The sequence below is a fragment of the Oryctolagus cuniculus genome, chromosome 8 (genome assembly GCF_964237555.1).
Source record: "Oryctolagus cuniculus chromosome 8, mOryCun1.1, whole genome shotgun sequence".
In the NCBI taxonomy this organism is placed as follows: Eukaryota; Metazoa; Chordata; class Mammalia; order Lagomorpha; family Leporidae; genus Oryctolagus; species Oryctolagus cuniculus.
In genome coordinates this window covers 46,354,684-46,378,802 of record NC_091439.1, presented here as the reverse complement: position 1 = coordinate 46,378,802, position 24,119 = coordinate 46,354,684, and the positions used below count along the sequence as shown (strand labels likewise).

Genomic DNA, 24,119 nt, shown 5'->3' with positions numbered 1-24,119 from the left:
ACAGAAATTGAAACACAGAAAATCTAAACAGACCAATAATCAAGACAGAAATTGAATCAGTAAAAAGATTCTCCCTGTAAAAAAAAAGTCCAGGACCGGATGACCTTACTGCTGAAAACACCAGACATTTAAAGGGGAAATAACTCCAATTCTTCTCAAGCTACTTAAAATAAGTTAAAGGAAGAGAATCCTCCCCAAACTCTTTCTATGATGCCAGCATCACCTTAATCCCTAAACCTGAAAAAGATGCAACAGAGAAAGAAAACTACAGACCAATTTCCCAGATGAACAGAGTTGCAAAAATCCTTAACAGAGTACTAGTCAATTGAATCCAACAACACATCAGATAGATCATTTACCAGGACCAAGTGAGATATATCCTGGTATGCAGGGACGTTTCAACATTCTCAAATCAATAATGTAATACATCACATTAAAAAATTGAAGAACAAAAACCATATGATTATCTCAATAGATGTATAGAAAACATTTGTTAAATACAACACCCTTTCATGATGAAAACTTAAAGCAAATTGGGTATAGAAGGAACATTCCTCAACACAATCAAGCATCCCATTGAATGAGGAATAGTTGGAAGCATTCCCACTGAGATCTGATACCAGACAAGGATGCCCATTCTCACCATTGCTTGCTATTCAATGTAGTTTTGGAAGTTAGAGCCAGAGCCATTAGTCAAGAAAAAGAAATCAAAATGTTACAAATTGGGAAGGAGGAAGTCAAATTATCCCTATTTGCAGATAGTATGATTATATATTTAGGGGATCCAAAAGACTCCACTAAAAGAATATTGGAACTCATAAAAGGGTTTGGTGAAGTGGCAGGATATGAAATCAACACACAAAAATCAACAGCCTTTGTATACACAGACAATGCCACAGCTGAGAAAGAACGTCTAAGATCAAATCAATTCACAATAGCTATTAAAAAAAATCAAAAATCCTTGGAGCAAATTTAAACAAGGATGTCAAAGATCTCTATAATGAGAATTATAAAACATAAAAAAAAAAAAAATAGAAAAAGAGACAAACAAAATGGGGAAAATCTGGGACCAGCTCTGGCCACTGTGGCCATTTGGGGAGTGAACCATCAGATGGAAGACTCCTCTCTGTCTCTCCCTCTCTCTGAACTGAAAACAGGGATTTACACACAGATACTTGGACACTAGTGTTCACAGCAGCCATTACTCACAGGAGCCAAAAAGTAGAAAAGAACTCAAATGTCTTTCAACAGAATAGATAAACAAAAAAAGGAGTATATGTGTGCAAAGTAATAGTATTCAGCCTTAAAAAGAAATGAAGGGGCCAGCGCGGTGGCTTAGCAGGTAAAGCCGCCACCTATGGTGCCGACATCCCATATGGGCGCCAGTTCAAGTTCTGGCTGCTCCACTTCCAATCCAGCTCTCTGCTGTGGCCTGGGATAGCAGTAGAAGATGCCCAAGTCCTTGGACCCCTGTACCCGCCTGGAATCCTGGAAGAAGCTCCTGGATCCTGGCTTCAGATTGGCACAGCTCTAGCCATTGCAGCCAACTGGGGAGTGAACCAACGGATGGAAGATCTCTCTTTCTCTCCCACTCCTTCTCTCTCTGTGTAACTCTGATTTTCATGTAAATAAATAAAATATTTAAAAAAAGAAATGAAAACCTGACACATGCTACAGGGTAGATGAACCTTGAAAGTATTAAGTGAAATAAATTATACATGAAATGGTGAATATTGTATGAATCCACTTAAATGAGATACCTAGAGCAGGCAGATTTATGGAGACAGAGAGTAGAATCGTGGTTACTAGGGGTTTTCAGTAAGTGCAGGAATGGGAAGAAGTTGTTGTATAAAGTTTCACTGTAGGATGATAAAAATGTCTCAGAAATGTGCAATAAAAAAGGTTGTACAACACTGTGGAGGAAATTAAGGACACTTAATTGTATACTTAAAAATAGTTAAAATGACAAATTTTATGGTACACACACATGTGCACACACCCAGACATAAATAAATAAATATATATATATGTTAAATATACATATATTTAACAACAAGAAAAGAAATCTCAAAGTCTCCAAACATAACACTATGCACATGCTGTCCCATGACAGGTGTACTCTCTTGTCACCACACCAGCATATTTTATCTCTGTTTCACAATCCTTTGTCATTCTAGCCTCCCCCACCTCTCTGGTTTACCCTGGCTTACTCAAGTCTCAGTGCAGTGTCCGTCACTCTTGCAGGAGAGGCTGGGCCAAATATTCCAGCATATGACCTCACATTTAACTTCCCCTGAAAACATGCTTTTTTATCCTTCTATTTTAGTATATATCATACTGCATTAATATTTAGTTATCTCTTGTTTCCTGATTGTTCACTCATTTTAAAAATATATATATCTTTTTTCTCTTTTTAAATTTTTTGAAATTTATTTTTAAGTTTTAGATTAACATGTAATACTTGCACATTTTTAAGGGGTATAAAACAACATTTATTTCTAAACAGAGGCAGTGAAATGAGGGGCTAGGAGCATGCTCCCTTAGCAACAGAATGCCAGGCCTTTAATTCTAGCTTTGCTTCATATTAGCTAAGATCTTGAGTAAACTACCTAAGCATTCTGTGCTTCAGTTTCCCACTCTGTATAAGAGGATGACAAAAATGCCTATCTCACAGAGTTATGGAGCAGATGAAATTAACTCGTCCACATAAAATCCTTAGAAGATTGCCTTGACACATGGTTAGCACTTAGAAATATTAACCATGCTAATAATGTCAAGTTGTAGATGCTGTATTATATTACTAATCTCAGGCTTAGAATAGCAGCCTAGCACATAACAGATACTGAACAAACCAATTTCTGAATGTATACATGAGTGAGTAAATGAAAGTGGAACCCTGCTTCCATAGAGTTCACAGATTTCTGGGAGACACAAGCTTAAACCATCGTAAAATATAAAGTGATGGGGTAAAATACATATGAAGCACTATGGGAGAAGAAATTGTGGAAAGATTTCAAAGAAAAAATTTTAACTGGGTTTCTAAGAATTAAGAACTTCCAAAGTAAAGGGATGAGAGTTATATATTCCTAGCATATGTGTTCAGTAAATATTTCTGACACCCAATATTCTAGATACTAAGTAAATTTCTAGGGAACTGTGTTGAAGAAACAATCCTTAGTCTGTTTCAGAGAAAGGAGCACAAAGTGAAATTCCGAGACATGAGAAGAAAGGGGACAGTTTGCTATGGCTGAGAAGTTCCAAAGAAAGAAGCAGCTGGAACATGAGCCTGGTCAGGAATGTTCTGTTGGCCAAAAAGAGCCTCAAACACTATTTTTTATATTTATTTAAAATATTCAGTAAATATTAACATACATATAACACTCATCATTAGGCTGAAATAAAACTGCCATTTTTGCTGATCACATGGTAGAAAAATGCCCTAATCTATTACCCATCATATCCTAAGTGCTTGACATTTACAAACTCATCTGACTGGTTTTTGTTGGTGTTGTAAGTAATAAAGAGCAAATTATTTTTAAAATAATAATAAAAGAGGTAATCTGAATTGTTCTTAATATTAATATCTGTAATAATAATATCACTGTAATTTATATCAATCCTTTCACTCTACACACCTAAAGGCATACTTAGAACACACACACGCAGTCACCTCTGATCCTTACATTGTACCTGGCGGCACTGAGACTTAGAGAGGTGAGATGAGCAAAGCTTGCACAGACAGTAGGGAGGGAGTCTGGATTCTCCCAAAGCCCTTTCTGCCTCCCTGTGCTGCCTGTTTTGTGTGGATAGATCTGCAGATAGCACAGAGGATGGACTAATGAGGGGTGTTCCAAACCAGAACCTGACTAGCTTGACAACTCTGAGCTGAGAGAGAATGCTTGTTTATATACTGTTATACCTCTAGAATTGAGTGCATGACTTTTTTTTTTTTTTTTTTTTTTTGACAGGCAGAGTTAGACAGTGAGAGAAAGAGAGAGATAGAGAGAAAGGTCTTCCTTCCGTTGGTTCACCCCCCAAATGGCCAGTGCGCCGTGCCAATCCGAAGCCAGGAGCCAGGTGCTTCCTCCTGGTCTCCCATGCAGGTGCAGGGCCCAAGCACTTGGGCCATCCTCCACTGCCCTCCTGGGCCACAGCAGAGAGCTGGACTGCAAGAGGAGCAACCGGGACAGTATCTGGTGCCCCAACCAGGACTGGAACCCGGGGTGCTGGCGCCACAGGCAAGAGGATTAGCCTAGTGAGCCGCGGCGCCGGCCGAGTGCATGACTTTCTATATGGTATACACAGACTCTCGGACATCACACTGTATTTTTAACTTGCCATAAACAATATAGTAACATGTATACAGCAAGCAGGTATGGGACAGAGTCAGCAGAGAGGCTAGTTTCTCCTCATCCCAGCTTAAAAGTGGGAAACCAGAACTCAAATTCTTAAAGAACCTTCTTTAAGCAATGTCACTGAAGCTAGAACCATGTCTGCTGACTTCTCAAGAGCTAAATCTACTGCCCTTCCTGTACTATGCTGTCGAGTTTCCAATACAGTCAATAAATTAGAGTCTGAACTAACTGAAACCCATAAATCACAATGAAGACTTTTCTTAAGCATATATCTTACATTATAACATACTAAAAACAATCTAGATTTCTAGAATACATATTAATAGATAATAGATATTTATAATATGTTGTTTATAAATTACATATTAGTATATAATATGTGATCATATTATATAATATATAATACATAGTCTATAACATATAATCAATTATATATAATACAATAAATATTATATATAGATAATATATAATAAAGCCAAGAGAGTGAATTCGGTTGACAGCACCTTCTCAGTACCTGAATGATTAGTGAAAAGCTAGTTGATCCCCATTATCAGTTGTAACAGGATTTCCCAGAAGTAATTTAAAATCTCAAGCAAAAATATCACTGTGGCTGGAACTGTTGCTATCAGAAAAAGCCACTGTCTGCAGTGCTGGTGTCCCATAATGGCACCAGTTCAAGTCCCAGCTGCTCCACTTCCAATCCAGCTCTCTGTTATGGCCTGGGAAAGCAGTGGAAGATGGCCCAAGTCCTTGGGCCCCTGCCCTGTGTGGGAGACCCAGAAGCAGCTCCTGGCTCCTGGCTTCAGATTGGCCCAACTTTGGCCATTGCAGCAATGTGGGGAGTGAACTAGCAGGTGGAAGGCCTCTCTCTGTCTGCCTCTGCTTCTCTGTAACTCTGTGTTTCAAATAAATAAGTAACTCCTTAAAAAAAGGTTTTGAAAATAAGTACCTTGGTCTTGTATAACACAGTCTGTAGTGACCAGCGGAGGGACTTGGCCTCTGGTGTTGGTGGCATAAACTTGTCCTCCTCTGATGGCTCTATCATTCTCAATCACCTGGATCTGTAAATACATCAAGAATGAGATAAAGTAAATCTAAAGGCTTTCCGAAACACCAAGGGGTACCCTTGGTCTCCTTCCCCCTCCTTCATTGTTTCTCTCTCTCTCTCACACACACTCACACTCACACACACACACACACACACAACTAGTCATCCCAAATAGGCATGTTTGAAGTTCACTTTGGATCAAACTCCCATTGAGAGAATACTGCTCTACTTTCCTTTCACAATTTTAGATAATTTCTAAATTCCAATCTGTAATTCTGTCAGCTCCAACCCTGATCATACAATGAACTTTAGTTTTATTTAATCAGTTTATTAAGACCATAAGTAATCATTAAAAAAAATTCTTGAAGAGAAAGAAATTGAAAACAACTTTTTAAAGAAAAATACTTTTCGCAAATAAAATTCTAAAAGGGAAAGACCTAGAAACAATATTTCTATTATTTTACCAAATGGAGCCTTTAAACTTTTCAACATCTTTTTTTTTTTTTTTAGGACTAAGCAAACAACTTTAAGTTCTTATTTCTGAAGCATTATTTAACAGGGAAAACATTCAACCACATCTTTAAAAAATTAAGATTGTGGCCGGCACCACAGCTCACTAGGCTAATCCTCCGCCTGTGGCGCTTGCACCCCGGTTTCCAGTGCGGTTGGGGCACCGGATTCTGTCCCAGTTGCTCCTCTTCCAGTCCAGCTCTCTGCTGTGGCCTGGGAAGGCAGTGGAGGATGGCCCAGGTGCCTGCACCTGCATGGGAGACCAGGAGGAAACACCTGACTCCTGGCTTCGGATCAGTGCAGTGCGCCAGTCCTGGTGGCCATTTTGGGGGTGAACCAACAGAAAAAGGAAGACCTTTCTCTCTCTCTCTCTCTCTCTCTCACTAACTCTGCCTGTCCAAAAAAAAAAAAAAAAAAAATTAAGATTGCTTAATTTACAATAAAATAACCAATCTAAAATAACCCTTTAATTTAGGGACAAGGAGGCCAATACTTCCCAATTAAAATAGCAGAACTGCATAAATGATATTTTTATCCATATATGATGACAAAGAAATATAAATGTCATAAAACTTCCACTGAAACCCATCCCTTCCCTTACAAATAGAGTTCATACACTTGCTTTAGGTCGGTACTCAGCCTTTTAAAAATCAATTGCATTTTGAAGTATATCTGAAGGTGCTCTGATAACATTTTTAAAACAATTCTTATATAAAACAAATACCTTAAAAAGTGTTTTGAGGCACAAAAACTTGCTTAAAGAAATAGCAAGATGAAAAATCATGTACAAGAATGATAATCCAATTGTCCGTGTTTACCCTGATTAATTAATCTTGCTTCTTATAATTTATTAACAGAGAAGAATTGTAAGAAGCAGATTCACTATGTTTTGATTCTTGATTTAGCTCCCGGGTTAAGAGTGCTTGACTGTAAATATGAAGCAAAATATGATTATGCTCACAAATTCTGGAATAGGAAAAAATCAAAATCTCTCTTGAAAAGTTTTCGTCTATCTTTGCTTTCAAGTCATTACAGAAGATTTACAGCAGTTTAAAGGATGATAAAATACTAAACAAGGCACCCACTAAAATAAAATTGGGATTAATTTTACCTATTATACTCCTAAAGTGAAAATTATAATAAGTATGATCTTGTATTCCAAAGTTAAAATTATATAGTAAGCTTCTGAAGCCAACAGAGCTTTTAACAGATTCATTAACAGATCAGGCAGAGTAGCCTCCAGACAGAACATCTTTATTTTCAAACTCCTGAAGGTGTAACCTTAAAATATATATATATATATATATATATATATATATGTATGTATATATGTAATTTAGGATACCTGACCAGGCACTTAACTTGGGGAAAGTGACTGTGAGATTTTGAGGTAAATTAGAATTATTTTCAGCAATACAATCTAAAAGCCACATTTTATACGACACTAATTATTCAGCTTTTAACTCTAAGCTTGTCACTCTATTGTGCCAAAATTCACACCTAAATATAGCTTCTTAGGAAGCTATTGAAAGAGCATTCTCAGGTCTGAATGTTGGCTCCTTTTTGATACTTGTGTGCTTTTAGAACATACTTGAGAAATTTGTTAAAGGTACATACATACAAGAGCCCAAATGGGTAATTATGTTTCTCCATAAACTGACATTAAATGTGATAGAAGTTTTGAAAAAGAGTCACACAGCCGGTCACATAGACATTTAGGAAAAGAGAACACAACCGAGGTGATAAGCCTCCATCTAGCCTGAGGAAAATCAGAGATCAATGCTTCAAAAGGAGCAGACTCAAAGAAGCAGAGACTCTGTTTATACACGATGGCAGTGCTGTGAAAGCTCCCAGAATGAGCCATCCAGAAGGAGCACAACTCCCTGCGTTTATCAGACTCTGGGCTCGTATATGTTTCTTGCCGTCTTCTGAATTCATTTCAAGGATATGTATGTGCTTAGTAAGCAAAAAATTTTATTAGAGCAGAAGGGACCTCAGTAAGTATGTCGACATTAGAATACCAGAGCAGAAAGTGGCCATTTTGCAATTAGTCTTTTACCAAAAGTTATCCAGGTCCATTTCTCATTAGAACTATTAGTTCTACTGTCTGCAAATGGAAATGTCATGCCTCTGAATCTTCATCACAATTAATTGTATTTTTCATCCTTTTCTCAAACAGCAGTTTCAATCCAATGCTACTTCTTAGTTTGAATAAACTCATCCGCTTTCATTATCTGCTATCCACAGATAAACTTATCAAAATCCTGTTTTAAACACTTCAAAGAACTACGAATAAAGAAAAATTTTAAGAATTTTCATTAGAGGCACCCTCATTCTTAAAGAAATGAGAAAATATAAGGGTTCAGAGTTTCCATGTGGCTAAAAATTTGGTCTAAATATTCTATTTATAAAGACTTCTACATTGACCTGCCTTGGGATACCACACTTTTGCAGCCATGGTAAAGGATTCATGATGATTTATTCTTGTTTCTTTACAGGACCAACAGCAGGAATGCAGCAAAGCCAGCAGCTGGAGTTACTGATACAATGAGCATATGTGGGAGGATTTCCATCTTCCCGATGCTAAGCGGTTCACTCAAGTTTTGCAACTGTGACCCTGGCCATCAGCACCATGCTTTACTCAGCTGAAATACTGAATCTCCTACTGCTGTGGAAGAGGGCCAGAAGGCAAGGTGAGAAGACTGAGGAAAGTTGCATGCATCACTAAACTACTATGTGCAGTGAGAATGTAATTTGTCTGTTGATATACTATATTCGAGGTTTGAAAATCATTGATCGCAACTACTAAATAATACCACATCACATTTTTACAATATTTGAACATCTCTAAGTGTAAAACTTTCTGGTGTGACTCAAATTTAATGTTCACTGAACATTAAGTTATCAGAAAACTAGAAGAAACAAATCACATTTTATAGAGAGTAAACTGTCGCTCCCCCTCTTCGTGGAGGAGCAACACAGGACCCTGCGCTGTTCTTTCGTCTGCTCGGCCCTCCCCGGGTTTGCTGCTGGTTCTTCCCGGGTTGGCTACTATCCCTTCCACCTCCGTGGAAGGGCAGTTCCCCCTGGCCGCATTCCCCACTTCCGCAGGGGAGCGGCACACCGCCGGCCGGCTCTCTGGGGGCTGCACGGGTTCCCTTAGATGTTCCCCATAGATGTTCCTGGTGCATGCCGTCTCTCTCCTCCTTTATAGTCCTCCTCCGCCAATCCCAACTCGGCTGAGTACGCTGCTCTCCAATCAGGAGCAAGTCCTACAGTTAATTGGTTGAACTGGAGGCAGCTGTGCGGAAGCTGTTTACTTCTCTCCCAGCGCCATATTGTGGGAGAGCAGATGCATAGAATAAGTCCTAATTCGAGTAACTTAGTCCAGTCCGGATTGCTCCCCACAGATCCCCCTTTCTTTTTATTTTTTAGCGTTGATACGCGCCTGTCTTCGGTGTCCCGCGGAACACACTCTGCTCTACTTGCTAGAGTTGCCACAGGCTCTTACAAGTCCTATCAATCAGGAAAACCGAATCCGGGTCCTCTCTTCGCCATTGTGAGGAGGTTTTTAGGCGCTGATGCGTGCCTGTGTTCGCTGCCCTGCAGCGCATGCTCTGCTCTGCTAGAACTGCCTGCAGGTGTTTACAAAACCTATCAGGCAAACCGAATCCAAGCCTTCTCATTGCCGTATTGTGGGGGAGACTTATTAGTGTTGGTTTGTGCCTATCTTCGGTGACCTGCAGCTCATACTCTGGTCGAGCTTTGCTGGCGCTTACCGCCTTAAATCAGGCAGACCGAATCCAAGCCTCCTAATTGGCATGTTGAGGGGAGGCCTTATTTTTCTCTATTTCTCTATCTCCGGGCATTTCTATTTCTCCCATTTTACTTCTGTCTGCCAACATTCCTATTTCTCTTTTACTTCACTTCCAAACTTCTGTTTCTCTTATCCCCGCAGCTTCCCGCTCTCATTCCATTTCTAAACTTCTGTTTTCTCTTATCCCCGCGGCTTCCCGGCGCCTCGCCCTGCCGGCAGCTTCACGGCTCCGCGCAGCTTCCCGGCGCCTCGCCCCGCCAGCGGGCTCCGCCCCGAGGCTGCTTCTCCGCGCCTCGCCGGCTCTGAGCCGCTTCAGCCCGCGCCTCATCTGCGCGGCTTCCCGGCTTTGCGCGGCTTGGCTTCGCGCTCCGCGGTCTCCACGCCCTTCGCGTCTGAACCACGGCCTACGCCAGCGTTCCCTATCTATTCACGCCCCGTGCTCTCTCTGCACGCGGCGGCTTCCGCGAGTAACACAGCGTAGCTTGCGTCTCCGCCACTAGGATTCAATCTAAGTTCCCCGGGCTAGCCTGGCGAATTCAACCCAGCGTACGTCTCCGCCCCACGATTTGGCTTCCCGTCCTTTGCTCCCCGGGCTAATCAGACGGATCCCAATCTGGCTTGCGTCTCAGCTTCTGGTTTCAACTTTTCGCCCCCTATTCCCGGGCTAACTTGAGAACCCCAAAGTGGCTTTCGTTTCCGCCTTGGCCTGCCCCCCGCGGCTTCAATTTCCCTAACATTTCTCTCTACCCGGTATGTTTCCCCAAGCTTTCCTCCAACGATCTTCCTCCCTCATTTCTCCTGGCCTCTCCCCACAGTCCGCATCCGAGTCTGTTTGTTCTAGCTTTCACTTTCGCTTTCAACCTTAGAGATTTCTCCCAGCTTCCCCCCGTAGTCCGTATCCGAGTCTATGCCTAGGCTTTCAATAGCTTCTTCCGGCACCCTTTTCGTCCGGCTTTTCCCTAGGCTGTTTGCTAGTCTCTCTCTCCGGTATTTTCCCTAGGCTGTTTGCTAGTTTCTCTCTCCGATATTTTCCCTAGTTCTTCCCGTTTCTTCCCTCCTAAGTTTCATATCCGTCCTAAGTTTCCTATCCGAGTCACGGCACCATTATGTCGCTCCCCCTCTTCGTGGAGGAGCAACACAGGACCCTGCGCTGTTCTTTCGTCTGCTCGGCCCTCCCCGGGTTTGCTGCTGGTTCTTCCCGGGTTGGCTACTATCCCTTCCACCTCCGTGGAAGGGCAGTTCCCCCTGGCCGCATTCCCCACTTCCGCAGGGGAGCGGCACACCGCCGGCCGGCTCTCTGGGGGCTGCACGGGTTCCCTTAGATGTTCCCCATAGATGTTCCTGGTGCATGCCGTCTCTCTCCTCCTTTATAGTCCTCCTCCGCCAATCCCAACTCGGCTGAGTACGCTGCTCTCCAATCAGGAGCAAGTCCTACAGTTAATTGGTTGAACTGGAGGCAGCTGTGCGGAAGCTGTTTACTTCTCTCCCAGCGCCATATTGTGGGAGAGCAGATGCATAGAATAAGTCCTAATTCGAGTAACTTAGTCCAGTCCGGATTGCTCCCCACAGTAAACCACATAAAAAATAGAGCTTAGGTAAAAATTAAGTGAAATTGGGCGGCACCGCAGCTCACTAGGCTAATCCTCCACCTGTGGCACCAGCACCCCGGGTTCTAGTCCCAGTTGGGGTGCCAATTCTGTCCCGGTTGCTCCTCTTCCAGTCCAGCTCTCTGCTGTGGCCCAGGAGGGCAGTGGAGGATGGCCCAAGTGTGGGCCCTGCACCCGCATGGGAGACCAGGAGGAAGCACCTGGCTCCTGGCTTCTTTGGATTGGAGCAGCACACCGGCCATAGTGGCCATTTGGAGTGAACCAATGGAAGGAAGACCTTCCTCTCTGTCTCCCTCTCTCACTGTCTAACTCTGCCTGTCAAAAAAAAATTAAGTGAAATTATTCATAATTGTTTCTATGTTCATCTTTCCCCTGAGAGAACCCAAAAACAGGCCTCTGGAAAATCATCTTCACACATGTCAGAAATGGCATCTGCTATCACACAGGTTATCTACCTCTCAAAGGTAGACAGCTCAGAGATATATCTCAGACATTAATTTTTACATACAACTATATGTTTTGAGTAATCTATTCCACTGAAACACTGTAAAGGAATTCTACGAACCACTTTTCAGAAAAAAGCACCTTGCAGTGAAAGTTCGATTTTATTTCATGACAGTTCAGAAGACTAGGATAGACTCAAAACTCAGTACTCACTTCTGTATGAATACAGAATAGATGCAGTTAATGGAATATAGTTGATAATATTACAAACAAACCAAACAGCAATATTAACTATATTCTTGCCAAACAGTAATTTATGCATTTCTCTAAAAATTGACATAGTTCCAAGTTTACCAGTTAAAAAAAGAAAAAAGAAAAATCACCAGCAGTTGCTACTGTAGAGCTCAACACTGTTTTCAACAGAAGTTCATGTCTATAGTTGGATTCTGTTTCAGCGCATAAATTGATTTTCAGATGAAAAACCTGGGGTGGCAGAAGTGTGTTTCTGGGGATTGGGGAAGAACCCAGTGCAGAATAATACTGGAGAGCAACAACAGGTGTATTTCTCTGGTCTGACAACCAAGTGAGGAGGTAGTAATTCTGAGGACTTCTCAAATACTGAATATTCTGCTGATCTCCTAAGAGCTGGGAAAATAGCATGAGCTTCTCTATGAGAATGAAGACAGCAACAGGAATATTTCCCCTCCAGGAAAGTCAGAACCAGGGTGTGAATATAGCTTACAAGCGGCTCTTTTCTGATGACAGAGCTTTGTAATAGTTTGTCACATTACCACACAGGGCAACCCCATACAACTTTGAGTCCCATCATCACTGCTGATGAGCTATTTCCATTGGTGTTGTCATATTTCTCTTACCAGAGTGCAAAAGGCATCTTCAATACCCTGTCTGGTCTTGGCTGAGGTTTCAATAAACAGAATCCCTTAACTCTTAGCCAGTTCATCAGCTTGTTTCATGTCAATTGTCCTTGTTGGTAAATCACACTTGTTTCCTACCAGCACCATAGGTATACCATCTGAGTCTTTCACATGCTTAATCTGCTCTGGATAGAGGTTAATATCTCTAAATGATTTGCTATTATTGATGGCAAATACACAGAGGAAGCCTTTGCCTGTCCTCATGTATTGGTCTCTCATGGCACTGTACTCCTCTTGTCCAGCTGTATCCAGAATGTCCAACAGACAGGCTTTGCCATCTATAATCACCTATTTTCAGTAAGAATCCTCTATGGGGGAATCATATTTATCCACAAAGTGGTTCTGGATCAGCTGGATTATCAGTGCACTCTCCCAGCACCACTTGCTCCAACCATCACCAGTCTTTACTCAGTCATTTCACACCAGCAAGAACCACAAGCTCCACTGCCTCCACTTCAGATTTAGAGCTACAACCAGGAAAAACGTTAGAGACCCAGGATCCACCACGAGCAGCCCCCAACAGGGAGTGGCATTTCTCAAAATCTCTCTTCATCTTCAACTTGTCTTTAAAGTTTCCCTCACCATACTCCTGCTCTTGAAATATGAGACTAGCATAGTTTTCCATGTAGTTTTTACCCACTCTATAGAAATCAAGAGGCAAAAAGTCCCTAATCCCTAAGTTTTGTAATATGATTTGGAAACACCTAAAAATATTTGTTGGGATTAGCATTGTGAACAGCACATGAAGTCATCACCTGCAACGCTGGCATTCTATATCGGCACCATTTGGTGTCCTAGATGCTCCACTTCTGATCCAGCTCCCTGCTAATGGCCAGAGAAAAGCAGCAGAAGATGATTCAAGTGCCTGGGCCCCTGCTACCCACATAGAAGACCTGGAAGAAACCAATGGTTCCTAGCTTCAGCCATTGTGGCCATTTGGGGAGTGAATCAGGAGACAGAAGACCTCTCTTGCCCTTTCTGTCTCTCTAACTTTCAAACAAACAATTAAATAATTAAAACCACCTGTTGATGAAGAATATAAAACTTAAAAATTTATGTTACTGTTGTAACTGAGGATGAAAATTATGAACAAAATCTGATGATCTGATAATACAGAGTCAAGAAAACAAAGTTGAATCCTCATTATTATTTCCTCTTGTTCTTCTCCCTTCTCATACTTCTTTCATCATAGGAGGGGGAAAAAAAGGAAAAAAAAAAGGATTAAAAAGAGAGGCAGAAAAATTAACAATGGGATTGCATCAAATTGAGAAGTTTCCGTACTGCAAAAGAAAGAGTCAGGAAAGTGAAGAGGTAACTGACAGAATGGGAAAAAATATTTGCAAACTATGCAACAGATAAAGGATTGATAACTACAATCTACAAAGAGATCAAGAAACTTCATAACAACAAAACAAACAACCCACTTAAGAGATGGGCCAAGGACCTCAATAGACATTTTTCAGAAGAGGAAATCCAAATGGCCAACAGACACATGAAAAAATGTTCAGGAACTCTAGCAATCAGGGAAATGCAAAATCAAAACCACAGTGAGGTTTCACCTCACCCCGGTTAGAAGGCTCACATACAGAAATCTACCAACAACAGATGCTGGCGACGATGTGGGGAGAAAGGGACACTAACTCACTGTTGGTGGGAATGCAAACTGGTCAAGCCACTATGGAAGTCAGTCTGGAGATCCCTCGTAAACCTGAGTATAACCCTACCATACTACCCAGCCATCCCACTCCTTGGAATTTACCCAAAGGAAATTAAATTGGTGAATAAAAAAGCTGTCTGCACTGCAATGTTTATTGCAGTTCAATTCACAATAGCTAAGACCTGGAATTAACCTAAATGTCATTCAACAGTAGACTGGATAAAGAAATTATAGGACATGTACTCTATAGAATACTATACAGCAGTAAAAAAAAAAAAAAAACAATGAAATCTGGTCATTTGCAACAAAATGGAGGAATCTGGAAAACATCATGCTGAGTGAAATAAGCCAGTCCCAACCGAGCACCAAAAAGGAAACCTGTTGAAGTGAAATGGACACTATGAGAAACAGTAACTTGATCAGCCCTTGCCCTGAATGTATATGAACAATTTAATAATTTATAACTTTTAGTATTTTTTTGTTCTACTTAATACTATTGGTTGAACTCTATAATTAATACACAATTATTGTTAAGTGTTGAAATTTAACTGAAAAGTGATCCCTGTTAAATATAAGAGTGGGGGCTGGCGCCGCGGCTCACTAGGCTAATCATCCACCTTGTGGTGCCGGCACACCCGGTTCTAGTCCCGGTCGGGGCGCCGGATACTGTCCCGGTTGCCCCTCTTCCAGGCCAGCTCTCTGCTGTGGCCAGGGAGTGCAGTGCAGGATGGCCCAAGTGCTTGAGCCCTGCACCCCATGGGAGACCAGGATAAATACCTGGCTCCTGCCATCGGATCAGCGTGGTGTGCCGGCCGCAGCGCGACGGCCTTGGCGGCCATTGGAGGGTGAACCAACGGCAAAGGAGGACTTTTCTCTCTGTCTCTCTCTCTCACTGTCCACTCTGCCTGTCAAATATATATATATATATATATATATATATATATATATATGAGTGGGAATAACAGAGGGAGGAGATGTACAATTTGGGACATGCTCAAGCTGACTTGCCCCAAATGGTAGAGCTAGAAATGTGCCAAGGGATTCCAATTCAATCCCATCAAGGTAGCATGTACCAATGCCATCTCACTAGTCCAAGTGATCAATTTCTGTTCACAATTGATTATAATGATAGGACTAAGAGTCAAAGGGATCACATAAACAACACTAGTGTCTGCAAATACTAACTGATAGAATTAAAAAGGGAGATAACGATCCAACATGGGAAGCGGGATACACAGCAGATTCATAGAATGGCAAATGTCCTAAACAGCACTCTGGCCTCAGAATCAGCCCTTAAGGCATTTGGATCTGGCTGAAGAGCCCATGAGAGTATTTCAGGCATGGAAAGCCAAGACACTCTGGAAAGAAAAAAAAAAAACTAAATGAAAGATCTCTGTGAATGAGATCCCAGTGGAAAAAATGGGCCTTCAGGGAAGGAGGTACCTTTCTCTGAAGGGAGGAGAAAATTTCCACTTTGACCATGGCCTTGTCTAAATAAGATTGGAGTCAGCGAACTCAAAAGGCTTCCATAGCCTTGACAACTCATGACAAGAGCCTAGTGTGATTACTGATGCCATAAACAAGAGTGTGAATTGTTAAGTCAACAACGGGAGTCACTGTGCACTTACTCCCAATGTAGGATCTTTGTCCTTAATGTGTTGTACAATGTGAAGTAATGCTATAACTAGTACTCAAACAGTATTTTACACTTTGTGTTTCTGTGTGGGTGCAAACTGTTGAAATCTTTACTTAATATATACTAAATTGATCTTCTGTATATAAAGAGAATTGAAAATGAATTTTGATGTGAATGGAATGGAAGAGGGAGCAGGAGATGGAAGGGTTGTGGGTGGGAGGTAAGTTATGTGAGGGAAAAAGCCACTGTAATCCAAAAGCTGTACTTTGGAAATTTATATTAAATAAAAGTTAAAAAAAAAAAAAAAGAAGAGAGGCAGAAAAATATAAGTGAGAAGTGTCCAAAACCAGAAGAAACTTTGTGGTTTTTAATATTAGTAAAGGAACAATTAATACAAAAGCTGCCTTCTTCATGAAATGTTATCTTCCCCATTTTTCCTCCCTATCTCATCCAATCAAAGCCTCAGCTGGCACTGACATCATTAATTTCATGGAATTTTGGTGACAGATTTAGTATGCCTTTAAATTTACGTTTCTGTCTTCCTAATATCATAGATGTGATATATTATTAAATTAAGATATAGGTGTGTTCCAGATATAACTAATATAAAAGACAATATTAAAAGTTACCATAGGCAGAGAAAAGAAGCAAACAGAAAAATAAAAGTACAAGTATTACATTATATATATATTTAAAGACTTATTCTATTTACTTGAAAGGTAGAGAGACAGACATAAAGAGAGAGAGCTTGATCTTCCATTCATTGGTTCATTCCCTAAAAAGCTGCAGAAGCCACATGGGATGCAGATGCGCAAGTACCCGGGCCATCATCTGCTGTCTTCACAGGTACACAAGCATGGAGATGAATCACAAGTGTATACCCAGGACCTAAAACGGTGCTCTGATATGGGATGACAAAGCACATGCAGCAGCTTAGACTACTGCATCACAAGGCTGGCCCCTACATTCTATGTTTTGACACAAACTCAATCAGGTTCATCCAAAACTAGGGTGGTTTTTATATTACCTACTGGTAGTTTTGGGATCCGCATGGAGGAAAGGCCTGTACTTCCGGGGAAGAAAAGTCCATGTCAAGGTCCCTGCGGGTGCCTAAAGGTCAACCAATGAGATCAGACTCGCCTCAACCTTTAACCTTCCTGCCCTGAATCTATAAAAAGAGCCCTCCCAATCTCTGACGTGCGACTTCCCCAGCCCCCGCTCTGTTGGGACCGGTGAACCTCGCCCAGGAGCAGAACCCCAATAAAAGCCTGTGAATTAATTGGTTCGTCTGCCTGGGAAGATTTGTTACGCACTGGACACCTTGTGCCTACTACTATTGAATAATTTTAAGTAACAAAGAGTTAAAAAAAAAAAAAAACACACACACACACAAAGCAAAAGTCATAATGTATTAGTGTGCCTAATACAGGAAACGTATAAATTGAACATAGTCTTCAATTTTCAAAATTTCTATTTTTAAATTACTCATTTAAAAATGTCCTATCTCTGGATATTATAATATAGTAAGTATTAACTTACTATAAATTACTTATATCCATGACAGCCAGGAGTGGACAGAGGCCACCTGAACTGGAAACTTGATCCAGGTCTTCCACATGAGTGGCAGGAACCAAGTCACTAGAGCCATAACCACTGCCTCCCAGAGTTTGTATTAGCAGGAATCTGGAGTCAGGAGCCAGAGCTAGGTACTAAATGAACCCAGGTAAGCTGATACAGGATGCAGGCATCCTAACTGGTGTCTTAACCATTGGACTAAATACCTGCCCCCAATTTTTCTGTCCTATTCTATTTTAAGAACCCAGAATATTCTTTCATAGCAGATTAGTATGAAGATAATAAATACTTGATATTAGTATGAAAATAATAAGATACTTGTGTAGCATTTTTAGTAATTGCTAAAAATATACTATACCTTATTAACTCAAATACAAATCCTTAAAAACAGTCTTAGATATAAAACAAACAGAAATTTCAGTAGAGATTTTGACTATGATTTAGTATACAGAGTTTATGTTTAATAAGCCATCCTTGACAATGCCAAAGGCTATCTTAAGGGGCATGGGTTTCTTTTTCCTTCAGAAGATTTTCCACAAAAATTATCTTCAAGTTCCCAGTTCAGGTGGCTTCTGTCTACCCCCTGGTTGTCATGGATATTTGGGAAGTGAATAAGTGGGTGGGAGATCTGTCTGCCTGCCTTTCTCATTCTTTCTCTTAATACCTAAATTTGTAAAGATTATCCTCTTTAGATCAATGAATAAGAGGAAAACAAGATGTGTGGGCCATATGAGGAAGGCTACTTAACACAGAATTATTTAACTTTGGAGCAGTGAGATAAAGCAAAATAGAGAGAATTCAACTTTGGAATAATCCTCCAGATTCTTGATGAAATCTGTTTCCTCATTTTCTTTTTTTTTTTATTTTAAGATTTATTGGCCGGCGCTGCGGCTCACTAGGCTAATCCTCCACCTTGTGGCGCCGGCAAAACGGGTTCTAGTCCCAGTCGGGGCACCGGGTTCTGTCCCGGTTGCCCCTCTTCCAGGCCAGCTCTCTGCTGTGGCCAGGGAGTGCAGTGGAGGATGGTCCAAGTACTTGGGCCCTGCACCCCATGGGAGACCAGGATAAGTACCTGGTTCCTGCCATCGGATCAGCATGGTGTGCTGGCCGCAGCGTGCCGGCCGCGGCAGCCTTTGGAGGGTGAACCAACGGCAAAGGAAGACCTTTCTCTCTGTCTCTCTCTCTCACTGTCCACTCTGCCTGTCAAAAAATAAAAAATAAAAATAAATAAAAAAAAGATTTATTTATTTATTTGAAAGTCACAGTTAAACAGAGAAAGAAGGAGAGGCAGAGAGAGATGTCTTCCATCCGCTGGTTCACTCCCCAACTGGCCGCAATGGCCAGAGCTGCACCAATCTGAAGCCAAGAGCCAGGAGCTTCCTTCGGGTCCCCCACATGGGTGCAGGGGCCCAAGGACTTAGGCCATCTTCTACTGCTTTCCCAGGCCATGTCAGAGAGCTGGATCAGAAGCAGAGCAGCTGGGACTCAAACCAGTGCCCATATGGGATGCCGGCACTGCCAGAGGCAGCTTTACCCACTATGCCACAGCACTGGCCCCTGTTTCCTCATTTTCAAAACGTGGTTAAGACTACTACCTTAAGAGCTGCAACGAGCACCTCACTCAGTATTGAAGTATATCAGCAATTCAGTCAATGTGATTTTTACATCTTTCTTTCCAGAAGAAAGAATTTATTCAGTTAGTAAAGGCATGCTATTTTGCAATCGGAACATAAATAGGCTCCATCTGGCATTGCTATTTTATTAGTTTAAAGACAAAAACAAAGACTGGATTGATTCATATGTAAGTATTTTAAGGATATTGGATGAATCACAACATCTGCTGATCCTTTCTTTTGTTGTCAATATTCAGTCATTCATCCACTTAACGAATATACACATGGATACTATGACTATATACTATAACCAGGCTCTGTTCCGGTTAGAAACACAAGAGTTAACAAAACCATATCACTGCCCTGATGGAGTTAACAGAGACCAACCCTCCCAAGAAAACCACTTGAGTGGAAAAGAGTTAAGTTATGGTTTCAATTTTACATAAAACATTTTTATATGTGCAAAATACTTCGGATTTTCACTCCCTATAGGTCCCTCACCCTACTGAAAATGGTCTTTTAATTCTTTAAAATAGCATGTTTATACCAGAATGCTAATTATTCCTTGAACAACAATAGATTCTGCCAATAAATGTCAATACAAACATCAACAGATTCTATCAAGTTTTTTTTACATGCAACCAAAAAAAATTAAAAACCATACAGACTATTCTATAGAGACCCCCAGCACGTCTTTAACCTTGGCATGCCTCCTGCCCTACACAGACACGAGGAAGCCTTCTGCATGCAATGAGCATCTCCTAACTTCTACAATAAAGGACAGAATAAATGCTAACAAAGTTTGAGAACAGTGCGGGAAGAATGGTCCTTTGATGGGGAGCCCATCAGAGTGGGAAGAGCACTTACTGGGCTGGGGATAGAGTCAGGATCCAGTTTCTTCTGGGGCTGTGGGGGACCCGCCATCTGTGCAGGACCTCCAGGGAAGCCTCCTGGGTAAGAAAGTTGTGCACCTGCCATTTGGGGCCCATAGTTGGCTGTTCAAAAAAAAATTTTAAAATAAATGGCTATAATCCCAAATCCCAGACAAATCTCACTGACATTAGTAAGCTATTCAGTCAAGCATGCTCTACTTTTCATCTTATTAAATAAAGCAGAAATCAAGTGTGAACATCTACTATTCCCTTTTCTTGGCTAATGCCTCACTATTCAAAACCACCAAGCCTGAACAGTAAGCAATAGATACCTAGTAACAGCAGAACAAAGCTGATCTTCAATTCAGGATTCCCCTAAGTAACCCAAGGCCTTCCTCCCTCTACACCCTGCCACCAACCTTACCCTGCTGTGGAGGAAATCCAGGGCCCAAGGTCTGGCCTGGAAGAGGCGGGGGCTGGTACTGGGCTGTTGGAGGAGCAGATGAGGCACCAGGGCCATTAAGTGTGGTAGGTGGCGGTGGGAGAACCTGAGATCCAGGCTGCAGAATGGATGGCTGCGGAGGCCGCGGAGGACCCTGGAATGCTGCTGCTGATGGAGGGCCCGGGGGCCCCTGGCTAGAAGGAGCCATGCTGGATCCTGTGCAGGAGAGAAGAGCAGCCTACCTCAGCACTACAGTTCTCAACTCTGACTCCTACAATGTCTGTGACACAGATACTTGTCTTCCCAACATAAAGCAAGAGGGCACCTTTACAAATTACAATCTTCATTCAGACGGGAATATAAATGCCATTTGAGGCAAATCATACAAGTAAAAGATTTTAAAAGTGTAAAAGCAACATTTATAATTTTAGGGAATTAAATGGATAAATTTTAACCTGGTTATATTATATGATATACACATCAGTTAAGATAACTGTACCTGATACAAAATCTTAGAAAATCATACAGAAGCAAATTTTATTACAAAACAATCATTAACTTGGTATCCTCTGCATTCAATAAAAATTATTTGCATTCTATGCTTGATTCACCAAATGGATTTCAGAACCAGGTAGAAATAACCAGAGAAAGGTTGGCTCACTGGCATGCTTCCTAATCATATAGGAAACAGCTGCAAAATCAGATTGTTTTTCACTGCCTTCCCGGGCCACAGCAGAGAACTGGACTGGAAGAGGAGCAACCGGGACTAGTAGAACCTGGCACCCACATGGGATGCCAGCACTATAGGCAGAGGATTAACCAAGTGAGCCACAGCACCGGCCCCTTAAAAAATAGTTTCATTTCAATGTTTATTTGTCAGACAAGCATTTTCTGTTTTTTATTAGTTTGAATTTGAACGTAAGATATTCTAAGGATGCTTCAACTATCATGAAATAAGTAGAGCATAATCAGGGGAAATGGCCACATTTAATATAAATGATTTACATAAAAATGTCCAAATACTACTTCAATATGATATGTCAAAGTTGTATCTTTTTTTTTTTGGACAGGCACAGTTAGACAGTGAGAGAGAGACAGAGAGAAAGGTCTTCCTTTACCATTGGTTCACCCCCCCAAATGGCTGCTACGGCTGGCACACTGCGGCCGGTGCGCTGTGGCCGGCGCCAATCCAAGGCCAGGAGTCAGGTACTTCCTCCCGGTCTCCCATGCGGGTGCAGGGCCCAAGCACTTGGGCCATCCTCCACTGCCCTCCCGGGCCACAACAGAGAGCTGGACTGGAAGAAAAGCAACCGGGACAGAACCGAAGCCCCAACCAGGACTAGAACCCACAGTACTGGCGCTGCAGGCAGAGGATTAGCCAAGTGAGCCACAGTGCTGGCCTAAAGTTGTATCTATTTTAAAAATGAAGAAACCTTTTCTTATTCAAATTGATCATAATGCAGGCAGTCCATGATAATGAGACAGTTACCATAGCTATTGATTTGCATGGCACCCAATTGATTTCCCAACTGGGTAACAGATGAAGTAGACACAGGACTTGGATAAGACGACTGTGGAGATGGCTGGTACGGTGCATAAGAGGAAGCCACATTGTTGACAGGTGAAGGGCCTGGAAATCTGAGAGATAAAAAGTGTATGATATTGAATGATATCATAGCATCTCATAAGCAAATGACATACCACACAAATGTTAACAACTTATAAAATTAACTTAACCTGTCTAGTAGGCACTAGAAAAATGACTGATATTATAAGATAAATTTTAAATTAAAATTGATGTGAACTTAAAATGATTCCTGCAGCATTATTACATATCTATGCTAACATACTAAACACGTGAAGGCAGCAGAATATATATTCCTAACATGAACACAGATTCAGCATTGGAAAACAATTTGGGAAGATAAGGCCACCACTGCCTTTTTTTTATACTGAGGTCAATGATCAGTAGAAATCAGGAAAACTGAAAGCTTTATAGTTGTTATCTTTGTGATCATTCTCTTTATATACTACCCAGCTTTCAAAACAAAAGTCAAATGGACTATAATCTAAAGTAAATGGGACAGTTCCTGCAAAACAGGACATGAAAGTTAGAAGTTTGGGACTTGCTCATCTAAATATTTCATCATGATTTACCTTTGATTTAATTTCAACTTGCATGCTTATGGCCACCATCTGAACAGAGCTCCTTTTCTGCATAATCTGTCAAATGAGGTTAAAGCCTGCCTTTAGGTGACAGGATGGATCTGTTTCTATCAAAATTAAAGATTTTTTTTAATTAAGTTTTAACATATGGTAAACTCTGATTTTTTTTTTTTTTTTTTTTTTTTTTGCTTGCAAACTAGAAACTCCCTAGTGATCTGCATATTGCTTCTGTCTCCCATTGCCACTTGCAAGGTTAGAAGCAGAGCCTGAGAGAGCTCAGTGGCTTGCCTAAAGTCTCACATCTTATCTCTGACAGTACTGGAACCAGTCTTTCCCTGGGTCCTAAGTGATTACACTTTCCAAAAGTCACACTAAGTTCATCTTATCATTTTCTCCATATATTTTGAATTTTTCAAATTTTTTTTTAATTTTAAAGAAACAGAAGACACAGACAGACAAATCTTTCACCTGCTTCAAACTCTGCAACTGACAGTTCTGAGCAAGGCCAAAGCCAGGAGACTGGAGCTCAATCCAATTTCTCACATAAGTGGCAAGAAACCAAGCACTTGAGCCTCTTCTGCTACCTTCCAGGATGCACATTAACAGGAAGTTGAAATTGGAAGTGGAGCCAAGACTTGAACCCAGCCACCCTGATATGGGATGCTGGCATTCTAATAAGTATCTTAACCACCATGCCAAACGCCTGCCCCTCTATATATTGAACTGAGTAATTATTACAAATTAACCTTCAGTCTATTATACTGTAAAATATTAGGCTTATTTCCAGAATGATAATATTCTATACTTTGGGTTAGATGGACAAATAATGAAAATGCTTTTCCATGTAACTGAAAAGTACAAACTATCTTATATCAGACAATTGGTTATAAACAGTCATAAAGTTAGAATGAATAATGTTGTAACCCAAAAATACTACTAAACAAAATAGTTAAATTCTTCCTCTGGCAAAAATTTTTTTTTTACCTTTTATTTAATGAATATAAATTTCCAAAGTACAGCTTATGGATTACAATGGCTTACCCCCCATACCGTCCCTCCCACCCACAACCCTCCCCTTTCCCACTCCCTCTCCCCTTCCATTCACATCAAGATTCATTTTCAATTATCTTAATATACAGAAGATCAGCTTAGTATACATTAAGTAAGGATTTCAACAGTTTGCTCCCACACAGAAACATAAAGTGAAAAATAATAGATGATTTTTTTTAAAACGATGATGAAATCAGATCAGACCTATTGTCATGTTTAATCCCAGTGAGAGTCAAGTTGGGAATTGATAATTTCTTTTTTTTTTTTTTTTACAGATCAGTTCAGTATGCATTAAGTAAAGATTTCAACAGTTTGCACCCCCATAGAAACACAAAATGAAATATATTGTTTGAGTACTCGTTATAGCATTAAATCTCAATGCACAGCACATT

General features: G+C 40.9%; 1 protein-coding gene and 1 pseudogene across 2 annotated transcripts in view; both read right to left on the bottom strand.

Moving 5' to 3' along the window:
* The window catches only part of SEC24D (SEC24 homolog D, COPII coat complex component), a 144,354-nt gene that overhangs the window by 96,667 nt on the left and 23,568 nt on the right, over window positions 1-24,119 (bottom strand). For both annotated transcript variants that reach the window (XM_051819806.2, XM_051819805.2), the window contains exons 4-7: window positions 22,001-22,149; window positions 20,494-20,727; window positions 20,065-20,192; window positions 5,305-5,416 (exon numbers count right to left, since the gene is read on the bottom strand). In XM_051819806.2, the coding sequence (XP_051675766.1) occupies window positions 5,305-5,416; window positions 20,065-20,192; window positions 20,494-20,727; window positions 22,001-22,149 (623 nt within the window). The remainder of the gene's footprint in view (window positions 1-5,304; window positions 5,417-20,064; window positions 20,193-20,493; window positions 20,728-22,000; window positions 22,150-24,119) is intronic.
* On the bottom strand, window positions 5,914-20,058 carry LOC127483207 (GTPase NRas pseudogene; annotated as a pseudogene).